At 32.2% G+C, this 20,313-nt stretch overlaps 1 protein-coding gene and 1 pseudogene across 2 annotated transcripts in view; both read right to left on the bottom strand.

Annotated features, from left to right (window-relative positions):
- Window positions 1-20,313, bottom strand: part of UBR1 (ubiquitin protein ligase E3 component n-recognin 1) — a 116,376-nt gene that overhangs the window by 86,285 nt on the left and 9,778 nt on the right. For both annotated transcript variants that reach the window (XR_010380872.1, XM_010994960.3), the window contains exons 2-4: window positions 13,926-14,182; window positions 11,940-12,018; window positions 7,663-7,773 (exon numbers count right to left, since the gene is read on the bottom strand). Coding sequence is in view for 1 of the 2 variants with exons in the window: in XM_010994960.3 (XP_010993262.2) it covers window positions 7,663-7,773; window positions 11,940-12,018; window positions 13,926-14,182 (447 nt within the window). In the remaining variant the exon portion in view is untranslated. The remainder of the gene's footprint in view (window positions 1-7,662; window positions 7,774-11,939; window positions 12,019-13,925; window positions 14,183-20,313) is intronic.
- Window positions 8,427-10,933, bottom strand: LOC116153464 (ubiquitin-fold modifier 1-like; annotated as a pseudogene).

Here is a 20,313-nt window from a genome sequence, read left to right as displayed (position 1 = left end):
GTAAGCAGGAAAAGAAATACAGTAGCTCTTTAAGACATACCCACTTGAAATCCAGTAGAAATTCAGTAGAAGGCATTTAATATTAATTTTAACCCACCTGCTGTAGACTATACTTATGAACTGTATTTTATTCTGTGGCGACCAAAACATTAACCTATGCATTTAATCTTTTACATCTAATCTTTCTCACTCCCCAGTGCTTTACAATTTTAATTTCTACCATTTCTTCAATATGTCACCTTTTCTCTGGAGAGTTTGCTCAGAAGCTTTTGCTAGAGATTTTAATAAGTGTCAAAGGTACTAAGAACAATATTAATACACTACATTCCTATTTCTTATCTTTTTTAGCTCAATACTTCCTTTCAATTCTTCAAAAAAGTAGTCTGAAGCAAAGAGTTAAAAGAATCTACTCACTACTTCCGTATTGTATCGATTAGAGGCTAAGTTTTTCAGAAGAGGTTTGGTAAGTACATCAGAAACTTTCAAATAAATCATTTACAGCTTAGAAAATAAGAAGGTCCATGAAAGGGAACAAAAGGGCTATAATCAAAACAGATTTTTAAAAACCTTAATAATTAACCCAGAAATGTACTGCAGGACTAGAGAGAAACTGCTTTTAAATATACTTCAAAAGATACTACCAAATGCTAGATGACTGGTTGATTAGTATTAGCCAGCTCTAATTACAGTTAGTAAACCCCTATCATGACTGGCACAATGCCACACACCTGACCTGGCAGAGTATGGATTTCATGTTCACCAGAGCAAAGACGAAACAAACGCAAAGTACACAGGACTGGGTAGCAGTTGATTAGTTATATGCTAGCATAAGTGTCCATTCAGATCATGAATCAGTTCCAGAACATCCAGATTTACCTTCAGGATAAGCCTGAACGACGAATTACCTTTTGAATCTAATCATAAACCCAAAGAAATCCAAGAAAATCAGGTTAGTTCAGGACTAAATTCAGGGTTCTGAGGCCATATGACTCAGGAAAACCCCAAAGAGACTGGAACCCCATTAGGTAGGAAGAGGGAGGTTAGTTTTGTACACTCAGTGGGCAACTTAACTCCTAAGGATTCTTCAGCTACTTAAACACAAAACAGTACAAAAACAGTTTTCTAGAATGATTAGTTATGGGATGAAGAGAATATAAAAATCAAGCCACAAAGCCTTCTGACTATACGCTAAAATATTTTAACACATTTTAAAAAACATTCGAGGTAGAAATGGCAATAGTCAGAAGTACAACATTTGTTTAAATAAAACAAAAATAAGAGAATGAATTGAAAGGGTTAAAACTGGATAGAATGTTCCAGGCACTGGACATCTGGTGATATTTAATCAAGCAAATTTTGTATTGTCAAATGAAGGAATAATCATTTTGGTTCAGGAGAAGTAAATGAGTAACAGAGAGGAGGCAATCTGAAAACAGAGTAGAGGGAGATGCCAAGATGGAAGAGTAGAAGGATGCACAGCTCACCCTCTCCCACAAATACACCAAAAACTACATCTACAAACAAAACAATTATCACAGGATACCTACTAAACTGTGGCAGACTATCTCTTACAATTAGAAATACAAGGGAAATCCTCACAAAAACTGGATAAACAAGTTTCTACTGCATAGCACCAGAAACTATATTTACTATCTTGCAGTAATCTATAATGAAAAAGAATATGAAGAGGAATCTATGTATGCATACGTATGACTCAAACATTATGCTGTACACCAGAAATTGATACATTGTAAACTGACTACACTTCAATTAAAAAAAAACTTAAAAAAATAGAGTGAATGATAAGTTTATGGGAAAAAACGTTAATGATAGGTAGATGGGTAAGAGTATACGAATATTCTTTGTACTATTTTGCAACTTTTTATAAATTTGAAATTATTCTCAAATTCAAGGTTAAAAAAATGTGCTGGAGGAGTAGCAGATACAGCTCAGTGGTAGAGTGTGTGCTTAGCATGTAAGAGGTCCTGGGTTCAATCCCCAGTACCTCTATAAAATAATAATAATAATAATGATAAATAAATAAATAAACTTAATTACCTCCCACATGACAAAAAAGTAAAGTGCTGGAGTTAGGTCTAAAGATCTGAATTTCAGTCCCAACTTCACACTGTCTAGGTTACTATGGCTCTTCAACACATTTGAAGTCTGCTGGACCTATTCACACTCATAACTCTTCTTTTCATCTTTTCCTGGCAATTCTCATAATTTTTTCCAGAAGAACTTCTGATTACTTTGTCAAGTTCAAAAAGAGAACTTGGCTATTATTCTGATTGGAACATAAAAGACCACATACTGCATGATTATAGTTACATGGAATGTCTGGAATAGACACATCTACAGGGACAAAAAGTAGATTAGTTATTTTTCAGGTCTAGAAGAGTAGAGGCCTTGTTGGGGGATCATTAAAGGCTTTTTTTTTTTTTTTGAGTTGATGAAAATGTTCTAAAACTGACTATGGTTGCATGTATCTATGAATATATTAAAAACCACTGAATGGTACATTTTTAGTGAATTATATGGTATGTGAACTTATCTCAAGCTGCTAAAAGATTGAAGTACACAGCCTTGCTTATGAAATATTCTTGCTAAAAATGTCTAACACAAACTTAATAAAACCTTGAGATCTAACTTCTAGTTTATAGGAAATACGGGGGAGAGACGAACAAGATAAAGAATAACACAAGGGAGACAAATACAGTATGTAGGACATTTCAAGATAAATCTAGAATGCAATGGACTTTTTACAGGAAAATTGGCCTGACCTCTGTCACGAAGAAAAAAAGGTAGGGATGGGAGATTTATTTAGATGTAAATGACTTAAGAGACATAACCAAATGTGATAGACATTTTGGAAATAATTAGGAAAATTGAATACAGTCAAGATATTAGATAACATTTAAAAGTTATTGTTAATGCTATTTGATTATAAAAATGGTATTATGATTAGACAGGAAAATATCCTATTAATTATTAAATATATATTAAAATATTTAGGAATAAAATATCATGATGACTATTGTTTAACTTAATATACTTGAACAACAAAAAAAGAAACATATGGAAAAATAATGAGTTATTAAATTTAGGTAAAAGTTGTTTTATTCTACTGATATCTGTTTTTCTTTATTTAAAAAATTTTACTAATAAAAATATGGAAAATTACTCAATTACTCAAACACTAAACTAATGACAAAAACACACAAATTATTCCTAAGCATAGAGGGGGGAAATGGGAAATTTTCAAAATTTGTTGTATAAAGTCAACATTAAACTGACTTCATATCTGACAATGAATTTTGACTTTGTCCAGTTATAAAGATTTACACAGAAACCATATAACAAATAATTGGGCATATAAACTGTTTCACTTTAACAAGACATAATCTTTGGCAAACCTAAATATTTTCACAAGAATGTATTTTCTTCCTTGGATTAAAAAAGTTTAGTATTTACTTTGTATTTATGGTCACTGGACGAAGATGCAACCCTAAAATGTGCCTTTTAAAATTTATCCAAATTCAATCAGAAGAATCCATTTGAATTTGTTGCTTTACATAATCAACATTGAATCTATTTCTTTTTACATATAATTTTTCTTCCAGTTTTATTGAGATATAATTGACATACAGCACTGTATATGTTTAAGGTGTAAGGTATAATGACCTGACTTAAATATATCACGAAATGATTACCACAATAAATCCAGTCAACATTCATCATCTCATACAGATACAAAATAAAAAAGAAAAAAACATTTTTTCCTTGTGATGAGAACTCAGGATTTACTCTCTCAACAACTTTCATATATAACATACAGCAGTGTTAATTTTAATCATTTTGTACATTACATCCCCAGTATTTATATACCTTAATAGAAATTTGTACTTTTTAACCACCTTCATCCAACTCCCCCTCCTCCCACTATCCACCTCTGATCTATTTTTCTAAGAATTTGTTTGTTTCTGAGGTATAATTGACCTATAATACTATGTTAATTCCTGGTACACAACTCAGTGATCCAACATGTATTTGATAATAAATGCATATTCTATACAGTTCAAAATGGTCACTGTAAGTCTGGTTACCATCTGTCACCATACAAAGATACTATATAATTACTGACTATATTCCCCACACTGCACATTTCATACCCATACTTATTTATTTTGTAACTAAAAGTTTACACCTCAGTGTCCCTCACCTGTTTCTTCTCCCAACCCCCCCCACAGCAACCACCTGTTTGTTCACTGTATCTATGACTGTTTTTGTTTAGTTATGTTTGTTCATTTGTTTTGTTTTTTAGAGTCCATATATAACTCAAATTATACAGTATATTTGTCTTTCTCTGTCTGATTTATTTTACTTAGCATAATATCCTCTAGATCCATCCATGTTGTCTCAAATGGCAAGATTTCATTCTTTTCATGGCTGAGTAACACTCCATTCTGTGTCTATGTGTCTGTGTGTATATATGTATATATGCACACCACAGCTTCTTTATCTATTCATCTACTGATGGGCACTTAGGGTGGTTCCATATCTTGGCTATTGTAAACAATGATGCAATGAACACAGGGGTGCACATCTTTTTGAATTAGATTTTGTACTTGATTTTTCTTAATTTCATCTTTTGATTGTTCATTACCAATGTATAGAATACAAGTAATTTTTGTATAATTATCTCTTATCCTGCAATCATGCTGAACTTGTTTATTAGGTCTATCAATTTTTTAGTGGACTCCTTAGAATTTTTTTTTAATTGACATATAGTTGATTTCCAATGTTGTGTTAGTTTCTGGTGTACAGGACAGTGATTCAGTTATACACACATATATATATTATTTTTCATATTCTTTTTCATTATAGGTTATTACAAGATACTGAATATAGTTTCCTGTGCTATACAGTAGGACCTTGTTTATCTATTTTATTTATAGTAGTTAGCAACTGCAAATCCCAAACTCCTAATTTATCCCTCTCTCACCTTTCCCCTTTGGTACCATAAGTTTGTTTTCTATGTCTATGAATCTGTTTCTGTTTTGTAAATAAGTTCATTTATGTCATTTTTAAAGATTTCACATGTAAGTGACATATTTGTCTTTCTCTGACTTACTTCACTTAGTATGGTAATATCTAGGTCCATCCATGTTGCTGTAAATTATGGCATTGTTTTATTCTTCTTTATGGCTGAGTAGTATTCCATTGTGTGTGTTTGTGTGTGTGTGTGTGTGTATCACATCTTCTTTATCCAATCAACTGTTAATGGACATTTAGGCTGTTTCCATGTCTTAGCTATTGTAAATAGTGCTGCTATGAGCACTGGGGTCCATGTGTCTTCTCAAATTAGAGTTTTCTCTGGATATATGCCCAGAAGTGGAATTGCCTGGATCATATGATAAGTCTATTTTTAGTTTTTTAAGGAATCTCCATACTTTTTTCCATAGTAGCTGCACCAAACTACATTCCCACCAACAATGTAGGAGGGTTCCCTTGTCTCCATACACTCTTCAGCATTTATCATTTGTGGACTATATAGTGATGGCCATTCTGACTGGTGTGAGGTGATAGCTCACTGTAGTTTTGATTTGCATTTCTCTGACAATTAGCAATATTGAGCATCTTTTCATGTGCCTACTGGTCATATATGTGTCTTCATTAGAGAAATGTCTGTTTAGGTCTTCTGTCCATTTTTTAATTGGGTTGTTTGTTTTTACAAAATCATATCATCTGCAAACAGAGCTAGTTTTACTTCTTTCTTTCCAATCTGGATGTCATTTTTTTCTTTTGCTTACCTAATTGCCCTGGCCAGAACCTCCAGTACAATATTGAATGGATATCTCTGTGCCAAGAGCAGAATCTTTGCCTTATTCCTGATCTTAGAAACTATCCAATATAGTTGTGAGTTTTTCATATGTGCCTTCTATCAGGTTAAGGAAGTTCTCTTCTATTACAAGTTTGTTAAGCCTTTTTATCATGAAAGTGTTGGATTTAGTCAAATGTTCTTCCTGCATCTATTGAAGTGATTGTGTGGTTTTGTTTTTTATTCTATTTATATAGCATATTAAATTAACTAATTTTCAGATGTTAAACTATGTACTTTATTTTACATCATAAGAGGATGCTTATTATGTCATATCACCCTACTATTCATAATCACACTAATATTGATGAGTGGTTCCAGGTGATCACAGTATGATACCTCCCCACATTTTGTAAAGTTTCATCTTTCCCTTGTGACTAACAAGTAATCTATGAGATGGTAATTTAGAATCGTGTGAATATTGTTCCTCATCAACTCAAGTTTTAAGAGTTTTAGTGTCTAGTAATGATCCTTGTCTAAAATATTTCCTTAGAGTTTGCAAAATTTTAATTTTTCTAATTCTATTATGCCTCTGTTAGATAGAATTCCTCTAGAAAGAAGTTTTACCTAATGAACTGAGATACTTGTTTACAATGAAATATAATTCCTATTGAAAAGGCACAATAAATGCTTAGTTCATTCCCTTTAATCACCAATTTTTAAAATAAGGAATTGATATAACAACCACTGCCATGACAACAAACAAGTTTTATTCTATCTAGCTCTCGTGTAAGTTTCATTAGTAGGGAACCCATAGATCTTTATCTTGAATATTATTCGATCAACTAGTGGTTATTTACTATTTTTTTTTTAATGCTCCAATTGTCCAATTAGGTCAATGGGAGCCTTTTCAAGCTGGGTCTTAAGTCTTTTTGACATAAACCCACCCTTACAAGCTTACCTTATACATTCCCTAACTCAGATCTGGAATCAGGTATTTTCACAAATCTTGATTTCTTTTAGTGGGGAATTGTACATAAGAGATCAAAATCTGGACCCTAGGTGTGTTCACGGCTATATAGTTATCAGGAACAGTTTAAAGAGTACAAAAACTATTTACTTCTTGAAGTTTCAAAAAAGATTACTCTGTGAAACTATTTGAACATGGCATTATTTAGTAAGTACTTTCCTGTGACAATTTTCTAAATTTCTTCAATAGTTATTGACAATTCAAGGTTTCTCTGTTTTTGAATAAATTATGGCACTTTATACTGTCTGATAAAAGAATCCATTTTAAAATGTATTAACACAGAGTCACAGAAAGAGCCTTTTATAATCCTTCTGTATCTGTGGTTCTATGGTTATTTCCCCATCTCATTTTTCAAACGTCTATATCTGGGCTTGCTCACAGTTTTTGTTTTTGTTTTTTTTCTTGATTAGGATGTACAGGATAATCAGTTTGCTGGCTTTTTCTTTAAGATAAGCAATTACTGAATTTATGTGTCAATTCTACTGTTTTTTAATTCATTATATTCTCCTATTAATAATTACTTCTATTTCCTCTTTCAGGCGTATATTGTTTACTCTTACTTATCAAACTGACTGCTTAACAAGAAAGTATTCTGAGTTCCTTTTCACTGTAAATTCATTCCTTCTTTAGAGAAATATGGAATATAATTATCAAACCCTTAAATTCTCTATAGTCAAATAAAACTCCTATTTAAATATTAGAACATAAAAATCAGGATTCTCAAGAGAATTCGGCTTATCTGATACTTACTTCTATTTAATTTCATCAAGCTTAAAACAGTTAGCAATTTAAAAAATAATAATATTCTTACCTCTTTTGTAGTACCTATTTGTCCAGGTTCATGACTTATACAAAAAGGGCCAGTTTTCCATGCTTCTGTGTCTCCACAGTCACAAAATCCTCCTCCAGAAGAAGTATGCATCTGATAAATGAAAAATGAGTTTGTCTTGATTTCAAAACACATTACAAAGCAAAGAGGAATGATAAAGATGACTCAAATAATAAATGCTCCTCACTATTTCAACCTTAATTGCTTTCAATGTTATAGATATATGTCAAAAAACATTTAGTTAGCCAGAAAAAAAAAATCCTGAATACTTAATCACAACAAAAATGAACCTTCAAAAATGGTACTTTTTTAAAACATACTCAACGTTTTTATTTTATTTTAATTTTGGGCAGAGGGGAGTCACTGGTTTTTATTGTGAATATTTTGCAAATGCAAAAAAAAAAAAAGAAAAGGTTAACATAAGCTGTAATCCATGTAAACAAGACTATTAAGAAGGAAAAGGAGGAGATATAAGTATCATGGGTATATATATATATATTTTTTTTTTTTGTCTTTTCTCATCCTTATGATTTTCTTTTTTTCCCCCAAATTTTTAAATAATACTTTGTAAAACTTTGTACTAATGGAGAAGAAAAGATTGTGAAGTGTGCAAAAATAATCTACATTACACATAGCAGAACAAACAACTCAAATTTGTATCTTTGTTATTTTCCTGTTTTCAAAAGTTTTTTTTCTTGATGCTTCTACTTTATTTTCAATTCTTTCCATTACAACTATTGGATTCTGCAAGATCATAACTAAAACTCTTTGGTATGGGATATTTTACACATAAGGGCTACATCAAAATTCACTTTTTGGCTCTTTGATAAAAATTAAAATATATGAACATGTGAAGTTTGACACTTAAAAACAACCTAAAGGAAAAAAATTTAAGATCACTAAGTATTCATTGATGTGATCCTTTATCATAAATGACATACGAGGAATTCAACTATTTTTTGTCTGCAAGTCAGATGCTACTCAAGTAAACTGCCATGTACAATTCATAATCCTTTTAAAATTTTAACTCAAGGACAAATAAGAAGATTCCCACTTGTAAATATTAATTTTCCAAATGTTTTCAGAATTATCAGCAGCATTCTCCAGTTATAAAACACAGCTGGATGATCCATTTACCCCAAATGAACTACCTGTGTGTGTTGTGACGTAGCAACGAAAGGCTATGATCTTCTGTGGTACTGATACCCTCAACGCAGAAACATTCCCTCTTCACAGGAAGAGTGAAAATAACAAGAAAAGTCACCTTTCGTTATTTCATCAACTTTTCATGTTTTCATGGTATTTTAAGTGCCTGATATCAATTTTACAACAAAAAGACTAATATTTATTCTGAAAGGTAATTGTATGCTCCAAGTAGCAGATATGAATTCTAACACGATCTCTAGGAATCATTCACAGTTCTGAATCATGCTTTAGAAAAACATTTCCAGTGGTGCAGGATTTATTTCTATTCCATCACTGGTAATAACTGCACATGTCACTGCAAGAACTTAAAATTCTTCTGCTGCAAACTTTAAGACTGCTGTGAAAGATGTACTTTTGGGAACACTGAGTACTTTATAAGGCAGCTGGTCGTGACATCATTGTAATCTCAAAGAAAACCTTCAACATGGTGGAGGCGGGTCCTCATTTCCTCTGTGATGCAAAAGTTGTGTTGCACCATCCTATGACTAAAGGTTTTTCTTGGTTCTTTTTTCACATACTGTTTAATCTTGGGACTGCTCCCCTATCATTGCCCTTTTCTTCCCCTTCTCGGCAGCAATGCATATCACCTCTTCTTATCTCTTCCAATTTTTTTTTTAACAATGGCCTCATTTTTTTCTTTCATTAAGTTTTTAATTATACAAAAGAATATACACAACGTATAGGCAAGTTACAAAGTATAACTGATCCAGCATCCAACACAAGAGCATATTAGTACTGTTAAAGCTCTCTGTGAGATCATCCAGAGTCCCATCCTCTTACCTGTCCCAGAGGTTACTATTACTTGATTTGTGTTTGTTACTCCTTTCCTCGCTTTTCCTTTAAAATTTCACCACACGTAACACGTATTCCAGAAAGATTCTATCAACTTATTCTCCCATTAAAAGTGTTCTGTTCTCTTCACACTCACTTTTGACGCGTAATATTTTTTTAAGGCTTATAAACATAATTTTTTATTTGTTACACAACTGTCCATCCTTTTGATGACTCAAAGGTTCCTGAGTAAGCTATGGAAGCACCTTCTATAAGAAGAGCTCTGCAAAAACCTAAAGATGATAAATCCAAGGATGCTCCAGCAAAGTGCTTTGTGGTGGAATGCAGACTGATAAACTTTAAATACTCCAAGAGAGCTTAGTGAAGAGGGTCCCGAAATTTAACAGACAAGTTTTTACCAGTCCACAGGAAAATCAGAAAAGAAAGGAATGTGCTGAGCTCTTTCACAGAGCTACATATATGCAATTTAAAGAACTATTCTGAGATTATCCTACTTTCTTGAAATTAAAATTTGTCTTCATAAAATGATAGGAAATGGTAGGTATTTTGTGGTTGTTGTTCATGTGCCCTTTTTAAAATCAAAATAGAACTTACTTAGCCAAATAAAAACTTGAAAACCTTATGTCTTACCCAAAGTCTTCTGAAAAGGTACGGGCAAACAAAATCCCAAAGTTTGGCAAGCACAGACTAAGGAACTAGAAAATTCTGGTCTTGAGCCCTCAACATCTCTCCTCCTTAATCCCCAGAGTTAAAATGAGAAGAAATTAAAAACTTCCTCCTTGTCTCTACTTCTGGCACTCTTTCCTGAGTTCTCTAAGAAAAACCTTAACAAATGGAGATGACTGGGAAATATGGACTATAGCCAACGATCAACTCTGTAAATTCCAGGAGGTATTGGCTTTGCAATCTTGGGAAAACATTTCAACCACACTATATGATAGGCTCCTCAATTTGCTTTTTCTTGTGCACAATAATAAAAATACCCAGAACATATATCTACAGCCCATCATTTCCTGAGAAGCAGAAATGTTGAAGCCATTTTTAAAACATGAAATGCACTTTCAGCTCTGTGGAAGACATAGTCTATATAACTTCAAGATGTTATTTACATTTACACAGGACCTTGAGCATATTATATATACAAAGAGATACATCCATTATTATGTATGTCTAAGCCGAGAGCACAGAACCAATATTATTATTTGAAAAGTACATTTCAGCTCAAAATTACAAGGCTGTCTAAAAATGTTTAACAGGAAAGGCAAAAGCCCTCAATTTCATTAGTAATTAAGAAAATTAAATTAAGACTACAATGTGATACTACTGTATACCTAACAGATTGGCTAAAATTTAAAAGACTAGAAACACCGAATCTTTCAAGAATGTGGAGCCATGGGGACCCTCGTATAATGCTAGAGAACCTATAAACTGGTATAGCTACTTTGGAAAACAGTCTGACATTCTCTACTATGACTCAGCAACTCCTCTCTGTCTCTGTCTCTCTCTCTCTCTATATATATATTCTATATATATATACACACTCTGGAGAAGCTCCTTACATGTGTACCAAAATAAACAAATAAGAATGTTCATAGCAGAACTGTTCATAATAGCCCCAAACTGGAAACAATGTACATATTTATATGTAGTACAATGAATAAAGACAACATGGATTATTAAACACTATAAGGTAAACGGACAAAATACAGCTATATACATAATGCTGAGTAAAAGCTAGTCAACAAGAAAAAGATGCAGAATGACTCCATCTATAGAGAGTTCAAAAACAGATAAAACTACTCGATATGATTTGGGTAACATAAAAGGGAAATCGAGGAAACTATTATCACAAAACACAGGAGAGAGGTTACTGCAAGGAGGGAGAGAATGATGGTGACCTCGAAGGGACAAATGTAAAATAAAGACAACATGGATTATTAAACACTATAAGGTAAACGGACAAAAATACAAAATTCTCTGAGAACTGGCAATGTCTTACTTCTTGATCTAAGTAGTGGTTACACAGGTGTTCACTTTATAGTTTATTCTTTAAGCTGTTCATATGCTTTATACCATCTTTTGTATAAAAATGATGTATCTCAACAAAAATTATACGCGGCTGCCTCACATATGTTTAACCAGAGCTAAAGGTTCACATATCAGAGCTGTTATAGCAGGTATTTAAGTGCTAGTCAGGAATTTAGACTAGGTGGACACCAGATTCCTGCTAATATAGAGATTTTATGGATCTATTTTCATACCTTGTAACGATGATTTTTATGAACACTATTCTGGAAGCAGTCCATACAGAGTACACATGTTGGATCAATTGCACAGTCCCTGAAAAAGATTAAAAATTAGATTCCAAAAATTAGATGAGTCCCACTAATGCTCAAGGTATGACTATAATATAATGTGAATGAGTTCCCTATATGATACACAAACTGAGTACGAAAATGCTTTAAAAATTAAATTCCAAATAATGTTAGCCCCATTTTAGCCATATTTGAATGTGTAAGTCTGGATGTTTGGTTTTGTTTCTCCTAAATTATCTTCATTACTTTTGAAGCTTTCACCTGGTTTCAAATTAAGTTACAATTCAAAATTAGTTTTGTGAAAACTGATCAGCTTTTTTTTTTTTTCATTCTCTGCATCACCTTTTCCTATTACACTTACAAATATATTTTACAGACATCAATTGTTCACTGGTAAATGAGGCTTGGTTCAAGACAAAATTCATTAGAATATTAGCAACATAAGGGCAGGAATTTTTATTTGCTTTGTGTAATATGTCCCAAGCACGTAGAGCAGTGCCTGGCACGTGACAGGTATTAAATGAATATTCATGGAACAAATTAAATTCAATCTCTCATAATCTCTGGGATTAAAATTTTAAAATGTATAATTTTATTTAATATTTTTAGGGAAACATTAACAACAATATAAATTAGCTCAGAGTACAAAACTACTTTTTAAAATATTCTATTTAGAAAAGTTGAGTAGATGGTTAGGAAGTTTTAAAAATAAACTTTTAAAGGCTAATAAGAAACAAAGATTGCCTAATAATATTCTCTCAAATATATATGACCTATTAACCTATTGAGGGCAGGGTTTCTCAACTTCAGCAGTACTGACATTTTCAACTGGATAATTATTTGCTGGGGATACAAGAGACTGTTCTGTGTACTACAGGATGTTTAAGCAGCAACCCTGACCTCTTCCCACTAGATGCCAGTACCATTCCCCTAGTTGTGACAATTAAAAATGCCCTCATGACCCTTCTGGAGAAATGAGGTATACAAATATCTACTATGCTTTAGTTGAAACTGACTGGGCTTCAGCTAAAAATATAACAAGATAAATGAACTTTACTATGCTATATAGCAAAATACACAAAATACAAAAGTTGATTTTTCTCTGAGAAAAGAATAAAGAAAGGTAGTATGTTCTAAATAACTATTAACTCTACATAAACCAGTCAAACCTAGAATTATAGTGAAGCAAAAACAATTCTCTGTATTTATAAAATCTAGATATTCACACTCCTAACCTAAACTGCCCCTAATAAAGGAGAAAAGAAACTAAAAGTGCTGCTAAGATCTAAAAGTTAAAAGTTTCAGGCAGGAGTAGAGAATAAAAACATTGTGTTATCTTGCTATTTAAGACAACTGCTCTCACAAAAGGCAAAAAAAAGTAAAGCTGTTTTCAGGGTCCCCACCACTGGCTTCTTCTATCCAACTAAAATACAAATGCTCCTACAGGTCCATAGTCCTTTGCCACCAAATCTCATGTGCTGGCAAAAAATGACTTGAAATTACAAGAGACTATAGACTTTATTTATACCACTTGCTGTGAACAGTTACAGATTTCTTACAGAAATGCTGTGTTTGATTGCTGGAACCTACCCTGATTCTGCTGGGGAAGTATTCAGGATTCTGAAATACATGTGGCTCCAAGAGTTTCAGAGAAGAGTATATGGACTAAATTATAAACAAGGCAAAAATCTATCACTTTCATACTTTTGGAAAACAGGAAGAAAAAGTGAAAGAACTGTTTAAGTATAAGCCATATATTCAAAAACAAGCTGTACTAGCAAAAACAGATTTATAAGTGCACAATAAAAGGAAGTTAATTATGTAGAATTAAATACATCATAAATAGTAATAAACCAAGAAAGGTACATCATAAAATAGATGCAAAATACAAAGTTAGAATTATAACCAATCCTGTACATTTCTAAATCTTACCTACAAGAATATGTTGTTTCTCCACTTTTGAAAACCTTCCCACACAGCTGAAATGCTCCACTGTGCTTCAATTTCTCTAAGCAAATGTCTGGATCTTCTCCAAATAAGTACCATTCCAGCGGGGTGAATATTGACATTTGTATACTCTCCTCTTGCTTTTCCAAGTCCGGATCCATTTCAGCAAAATAAATTTCTGGCACCAATTGTGCCAAGTGGTTCAAGAAAGCAGTATAAAAATCAGTCTGCTGATCCCACCACTGAAAAACAAAACAAAAATTAAACATTGTTACGAGCTCCTTCTAGGGGCACAAGTAATGGCATAATTCTCTGGTTTCAGAGAAAGTGACTTACAGTATATTCTTATTTTATTCTTCACCAATACAAAAGGAAAGCAAATGATTTTTTTTTTAAGGCCTTGGAAATAAGTGGTTTCCCACATACCAGAGATATCTGGAAAAAAGAAGAGCAGCTATAATAGATGAGAATTACTTTGCCCTCTGAAGTGGCCAACTCCTGGTGTGTGAAGGTGATTCTACTATCAGTCAGGGGCTGTACAGCAAAACATTCCCCACACTAGTAGTTTATTTTATTTTCTTCCAGTTTTATTGAGGTATAATTGACAAACAGCACTGTATAAGTTTAAAATGTACAGCATAATGATCTGACTTACATATATCATGAGATGATTACCACAACAGGTGTAGTAAACATCTGTCATCTCACACAGATATAAAATTTAAAGAAATAAAAAAAAAATTTTTTTTCTTTGTGATGAGAATTCTTAGGATTTACTCTCTAGTAGCTATTTTAAGGAACAACAGCATTTAAGGAAAGATCAAAATGAATGAGTGCCAAGTTTTTGGAACACAAAAAGCACTAACTATAAAAAAAGATAAATCAGACATCATCAAAAGTAAAACCTTCGGCTCTTCAAAAGAAACTGTTGCAGATGACTTTTCTGCCATGCTTATTTGCATATGAAAACATGCTCAACATCATTAGTCATTAGGGAAATCCAAATTAAAGTGACAATGAGATACCCCTAATACAACCTAAAAGAGTATAGGTAAAAAATAAAATAAAAACTTGGCAATGCCAAGTATCAACAAGGATGCAGAAAACTGGAAAAAGAAAGCTCTGGTAGAAACTCAAAATGGTACAGCCACTTTACAAGTGAGTTTAGCAGTTTCTTACAAAGTTAAATATACACTTACCATATGACCCAACAACCAAACTCCTAGGTATCTACCCAAGAAATAAAAACTTATGTTCACAAAAAACTTGTACATGGTTTCACATTATATATAATACATAGCAATTTTATTCATAATCACTCAAAACTAGAAATGATCCAGTTGTCCTTCAATTGGTGAATTATACACAAATGTGGCACAACCAAACCATGGAGGACTGCTCAGCAATAAAAGGACTGAATTATCAACACATGCAACATAAAAAGAAGTCAAACTCAAAAGGCTATGGACTACTACTGCACCTTAGCAATTGGGACCAACTTCATGTTGACAGCAACTGTCTGAACTGAGCAATTTCCAACTCTATGCCAAATTCCTGATTCCTGTGATAAGTGGGTTTAACAGACACCATATGCAGATTTCAATAACACCACCTTTATCTTCAATCAAACGAGAGCTTTCTAAGTATCAAGAAATGCTCTATTAAAAAAGATATTCATGGATTACTCATTAGCAATTTGGCCTTAAATGTGAGGTCTGATTAACTCAAACCACTCAACCAGCCCAACATTTTTAATGCCACTCAGTGTCAGTAGGCTTCAATGAACAGAGGAAGAAGAAACAAAACTCTCCATTATCAATCCAACATTGGCAATTTGGTTGCAGTTAATTTCTTTCCAATTAAATTAATATTGTTCATTTGAAATGGGTGGGCTCTCTGGTTTTATTAACATTTCATGTTTGTTTTATTGATACATAAGAAAGTGTAAGTATAAACATTTATACTAGTGTTCTATTTGTACACATTTAAGTTATATTCTAAATTTTTTTTTAAATTTTTGAAAGGGCTATGTACTTGCTCTACACCAGAAACTAACACACTGTCACTGACTATACTTCAATTTAAAAAAAAAAGGCTATGTACTATATAATTCCATTTATATGACATTCCAGAAAAGGCAAAACTACTAGACATGGATGATAGCAGAGTGGCTGCCAGGGGCTGACTACAAAGTGGCTGTGACAGAATTTTTGAGGGCAATGGAATTGTTCTATAGTATGTGTATTATGGTGAAGGTAATGCATCTGTTGGCAACTGTCAAAATTCACAGAACTGTACAATAAAAACTTATTTATGTAAATTTTCACAGTGAATAAAAAAGAATACAGTTTGAAAGATGAAAAGGAGAGAGACAGATTGAGAGAAAATATTTACAATAATACACTAAATACTTTCCCCTAAAGATCAGGGACGAGGGAAGGATATCTGCTCTCTCCTATTCAATAGCCAGTGATCACAGCTAGTGAAACAAGACAAGACAAATATATGAAAGGCATGATGATTGGAAAGGAAGAAAGAAAGCAGTCTCTATTCACAAATGATATGATTATCTTCATAGAAAACCCTAAGCAATCAATTAAAAAACACACATATAAGAATTTTAAGCAAAATGAGCAAGCTCACTAGATATAAGATCAATATATAAAAATAAACTATATTTCTATATATTAGCAGCAAACATTTTTTAAAATTTCATTTTCTAATTAACATTTACAATAGCATCAAAAAACATAAAATATTTGGGAATGAATTTAATGAAGAATGTGAAAGAGCTCTACAGTGAAAACTACAAAACATTATTGAGAGAAATTTCTTAAATATCTAAATAAAGGAAGAGCTACATCATGATCATTGATTATAAGAGTCAGTATTATTAAGATATCTATACTTCCTAAACTGATTTACAGATTCTACACAATCCCAGCAAGCTTTCTTGTAGAAACTGATGAACTGACCCTAAAATGAATATGGAACTGTAAGGGACTTAGAAGATACCTAACACTACCTGCTTTCAGGACTTACTATAAAGATATACTAATTGAGACAGTGTGGTATTAGCACTGAGATAGATATATTTATCAATGGAACATAAGAGAGAGTTTAAAAATGAATACACATATAGTCAACTGCTTTTTTAAAAAAGGAACCAACACAATTCAGAAAAGACTGTATTTTTAAAAACTGGTATAGGAGTAATTAGATAACCATTTGAAAAAAATGAACTTCAATCCATACTTCACAACATATACAAAAAATACTTTGAAATGGATCATAGACCTAAATACAAAAGCTAAAACTGTGAAACTTCTTGACAAAGACATAAGAGAAAACTTTTGACATTCTTAGGGCAAAGATTTCTTGGACAGGGTAGAAAAAGCACTAACCATAAATAAATAAATAAATAAATAAATACATACATACATACATACATACATACATACATAAGTAAATAAATAAATTGAACTTAATCAAAATCAAAGCCTTATTTTCTTCAAAACAAACAAGAGTAACTGATGCCAAATTCTGCTACTCACTATGCATCTTTCAAATTTTTCATACAACCAAACAGTAAAGACGAATTTTAGAACAAATATATATTAAAATGAACATACCATAACTTATTGAATCTAGCTCCCCCTTCTATGAAATTACACAGAAGTAGGAGGCAACTAAGAACTATATTTATCATACACCAAGACAACTTAACAACAGGGCACAGGATATCCATTCACAAGCTATCTACATAGTTAAAGCCTTGGCCCTTTTGACACAAGAACATCCTTGTCCCAAGATGTGAGACAACTATTCAGGCCACTGAGTAGTGGTATCTTGGCAAAAAAATTATCAAGAGAATGAAGGCATTCTAGAAAAAGTAATAGGGATGGAAAATTAGGTCTCTTCAGTCTGTAAAAACAAAGGCTAACTAATGTTTATAAAATCATAAAGAATTTTGACAAGGTGAACACATACTTGTTCATGATATCTTAGAGTAAATTAGCAGGTACCCCCTTAAAGTGTCAAAGACAATCTTCAGGGCAAACAGAAGGAATGAGAATTCTATTCAGCTACAATAAACTTATAAAACTTGCCCAATTAAGTTTTGTAAGCTGAAATATAATTACAATTAAGAATTCACATAAATTCCATAAGAGGTAACTAAGGGATGTTACAGATTTTTAATTATATTTAAGGCTTTCTGAGTTTGCTCTCCTGAAGCTCGATATGCCTCCATAAAGAAGTTCAACTCAATAAAATTTTATGTAAAATATTATGGTACTATTGGGTATTACTGTAGGAATTAAATTAGCCCATTCTCTCAGAAGGGTAATTCTGAGATAGTTTTTAAATTTTTTAATTTATATAAAGTTTGACCCAGAAATTTCCACTTCTAGGAATTTATTTCTCAGATAAACTCAAATGTAAAAAAGAAATACACAGAAGTATTTTACTAGCAGCATTATCTACAACAATAACAGACTAGAAACAACCTAAATGTTCCATAACAAGAGTTGAATAAGTCATGGTACATAAATTCAATGTAGCCATTATAAAGAAGGGGAGGGCACAGATCTATATGAACTTACATGGAATACTCTTCAAGTTATATATTGTTAAATAAAAAACAAAAGGTACGTAACAGTGAGTACTGTATGCTACCATTGGAAGGGAAAAGAATGAAGAGAAAGAGATATATCTCTATATTCTTACATTTGAATAGAAAATCTCTGAAAGGATTCAAAATAAACTATTAACAGTGGGAAGAGCCCTATATTTATTTTTCACTATATACCTCTTTCTACTTTTTCAATTTTTTACTATATACATTATCTATTAAACATTATTTTAAAACTTTTCAATCTACACATTTCATGTAGATTGTTTTTCATAACAGAAAAAAAAAAAACCTTAAGAGCCTGCAAGTCCATCAACAGGGGAATAGATTAAGAAATAGCGGAATCTATCATTTAGCCATACTTGCCCAACTGTGCAAAGATATATATTCCAATGTGTTTACTGTGTCACCTGTAACCATGAAAAAATGAAGTCCACCTAAATGTCTATCAATAAAGGTACATCTGTACCATTCTATGCAGTCAGAATGCCATAAAATACTGGACTGAAAAAGCAAGTTTTAAATAATATAATTCCATTTTCATAAAAAAGTCTAAATTTTATTTGCTTTAAACATGTCTACACATTTGAGTTTTCTAATTCAATATACACACATGTACATCTATACATATACTTTCTTAAATATAGAATAAGGGTCTAGAAACATCAAGCTGTTAATTAAGAAACATCAAACTGTTAACAGTGGTTACACAGAGAAGAGGAATTTTAACATTTTATTTAAAATAATGTTATATTGTATGACTGTCAGATAACTCTCAATACTTATGTAACCAAGAAAAAAAAAAAACTCTAAAAAAACTGTAAGATATACACCCATTTAAAATGATGCAAAATAGTCTCAAAGGATCTCCTGGAAGATACTTAGTAACTTCAAAGGAAAACACCAGTCACTATAAAGAAGAGAAACCTTGCAGATACCAACTTAAGCAAGTGACTAAGTATCACCAGTAATAAGAAAGAGCGATATCAAGAATCCCTTAATATGATGCACTGAGAAGGATATGGTATCATTTTTGTGTTATTCTTGCCAAAAATAAATAATCTTATTCCAAACATAAGAAAACATCAAACCCAAATTGAGGAACACTGTATAAAATAACTGCTCAATATCCTTCAAAAGTGTCAAAGAAGGAAAACCAAGACACTCAGAAATTGCAAGAGACAACGGAAAAACAGAGACACTGTTATATACTGAAAGAGACAAAAGAGAAACAACTAAATGTAACCCGGAATCCTGGATGGGATCCTAGAACAGAATAAGGAGGTTAGTAGGAAAACTGGTAAAATTCGAACAAGGTCTGTAGTTTAGTTAGTATCAATATTAAGTTCCTGTCCCTAATAACTGTACTACGGTCATGTGAGATATTAACATTTGGGGATGCAGATGTGAGGGATATAAGAGAACTGTTTGTGCTATTTTTCTTTTAAGTTTTCTGAAAGTCTAAAATAAGTTCAAAACAAAAGTTAGAAAAAAGAACTGATACTGAAGATGTCTATTTTCATTGATCAGAAAGGCATTAATGATATACAGTTCATTAAAGTAGGTTACAAAGCATTGTATAAAATCTCATTTTGGTTAAATGTTATATATATTCACACTGGAAAAAAATCAGGAGGAATGTATACCAAAATGTTAACACTACTGGATAGTGGGATTTTAGCATATTTTCTTGGAATCTGTATGTCTGCTTACCTAACATTAATAATATCCTTATAGTGA

The sequence above is a fragment of the Camelus dromedarius genome, chromosome 5, assembly GCF_036321535.1.
Source record: "Camelus dromedarius isolate mCamDro1 chromosome 5, mCamDro1.pat, whole genome shotgun sequence".
NCBI lineage: Eukaryota > Metazoa > Chordata > Mammalia > Artiodactyla > Camelidae > Camelus > Camelus dromedarius.
Note: the sequence above shows the minus strand (reverse complement) of the source record. Positions and strands in the feature narration are given on the sequence as shown.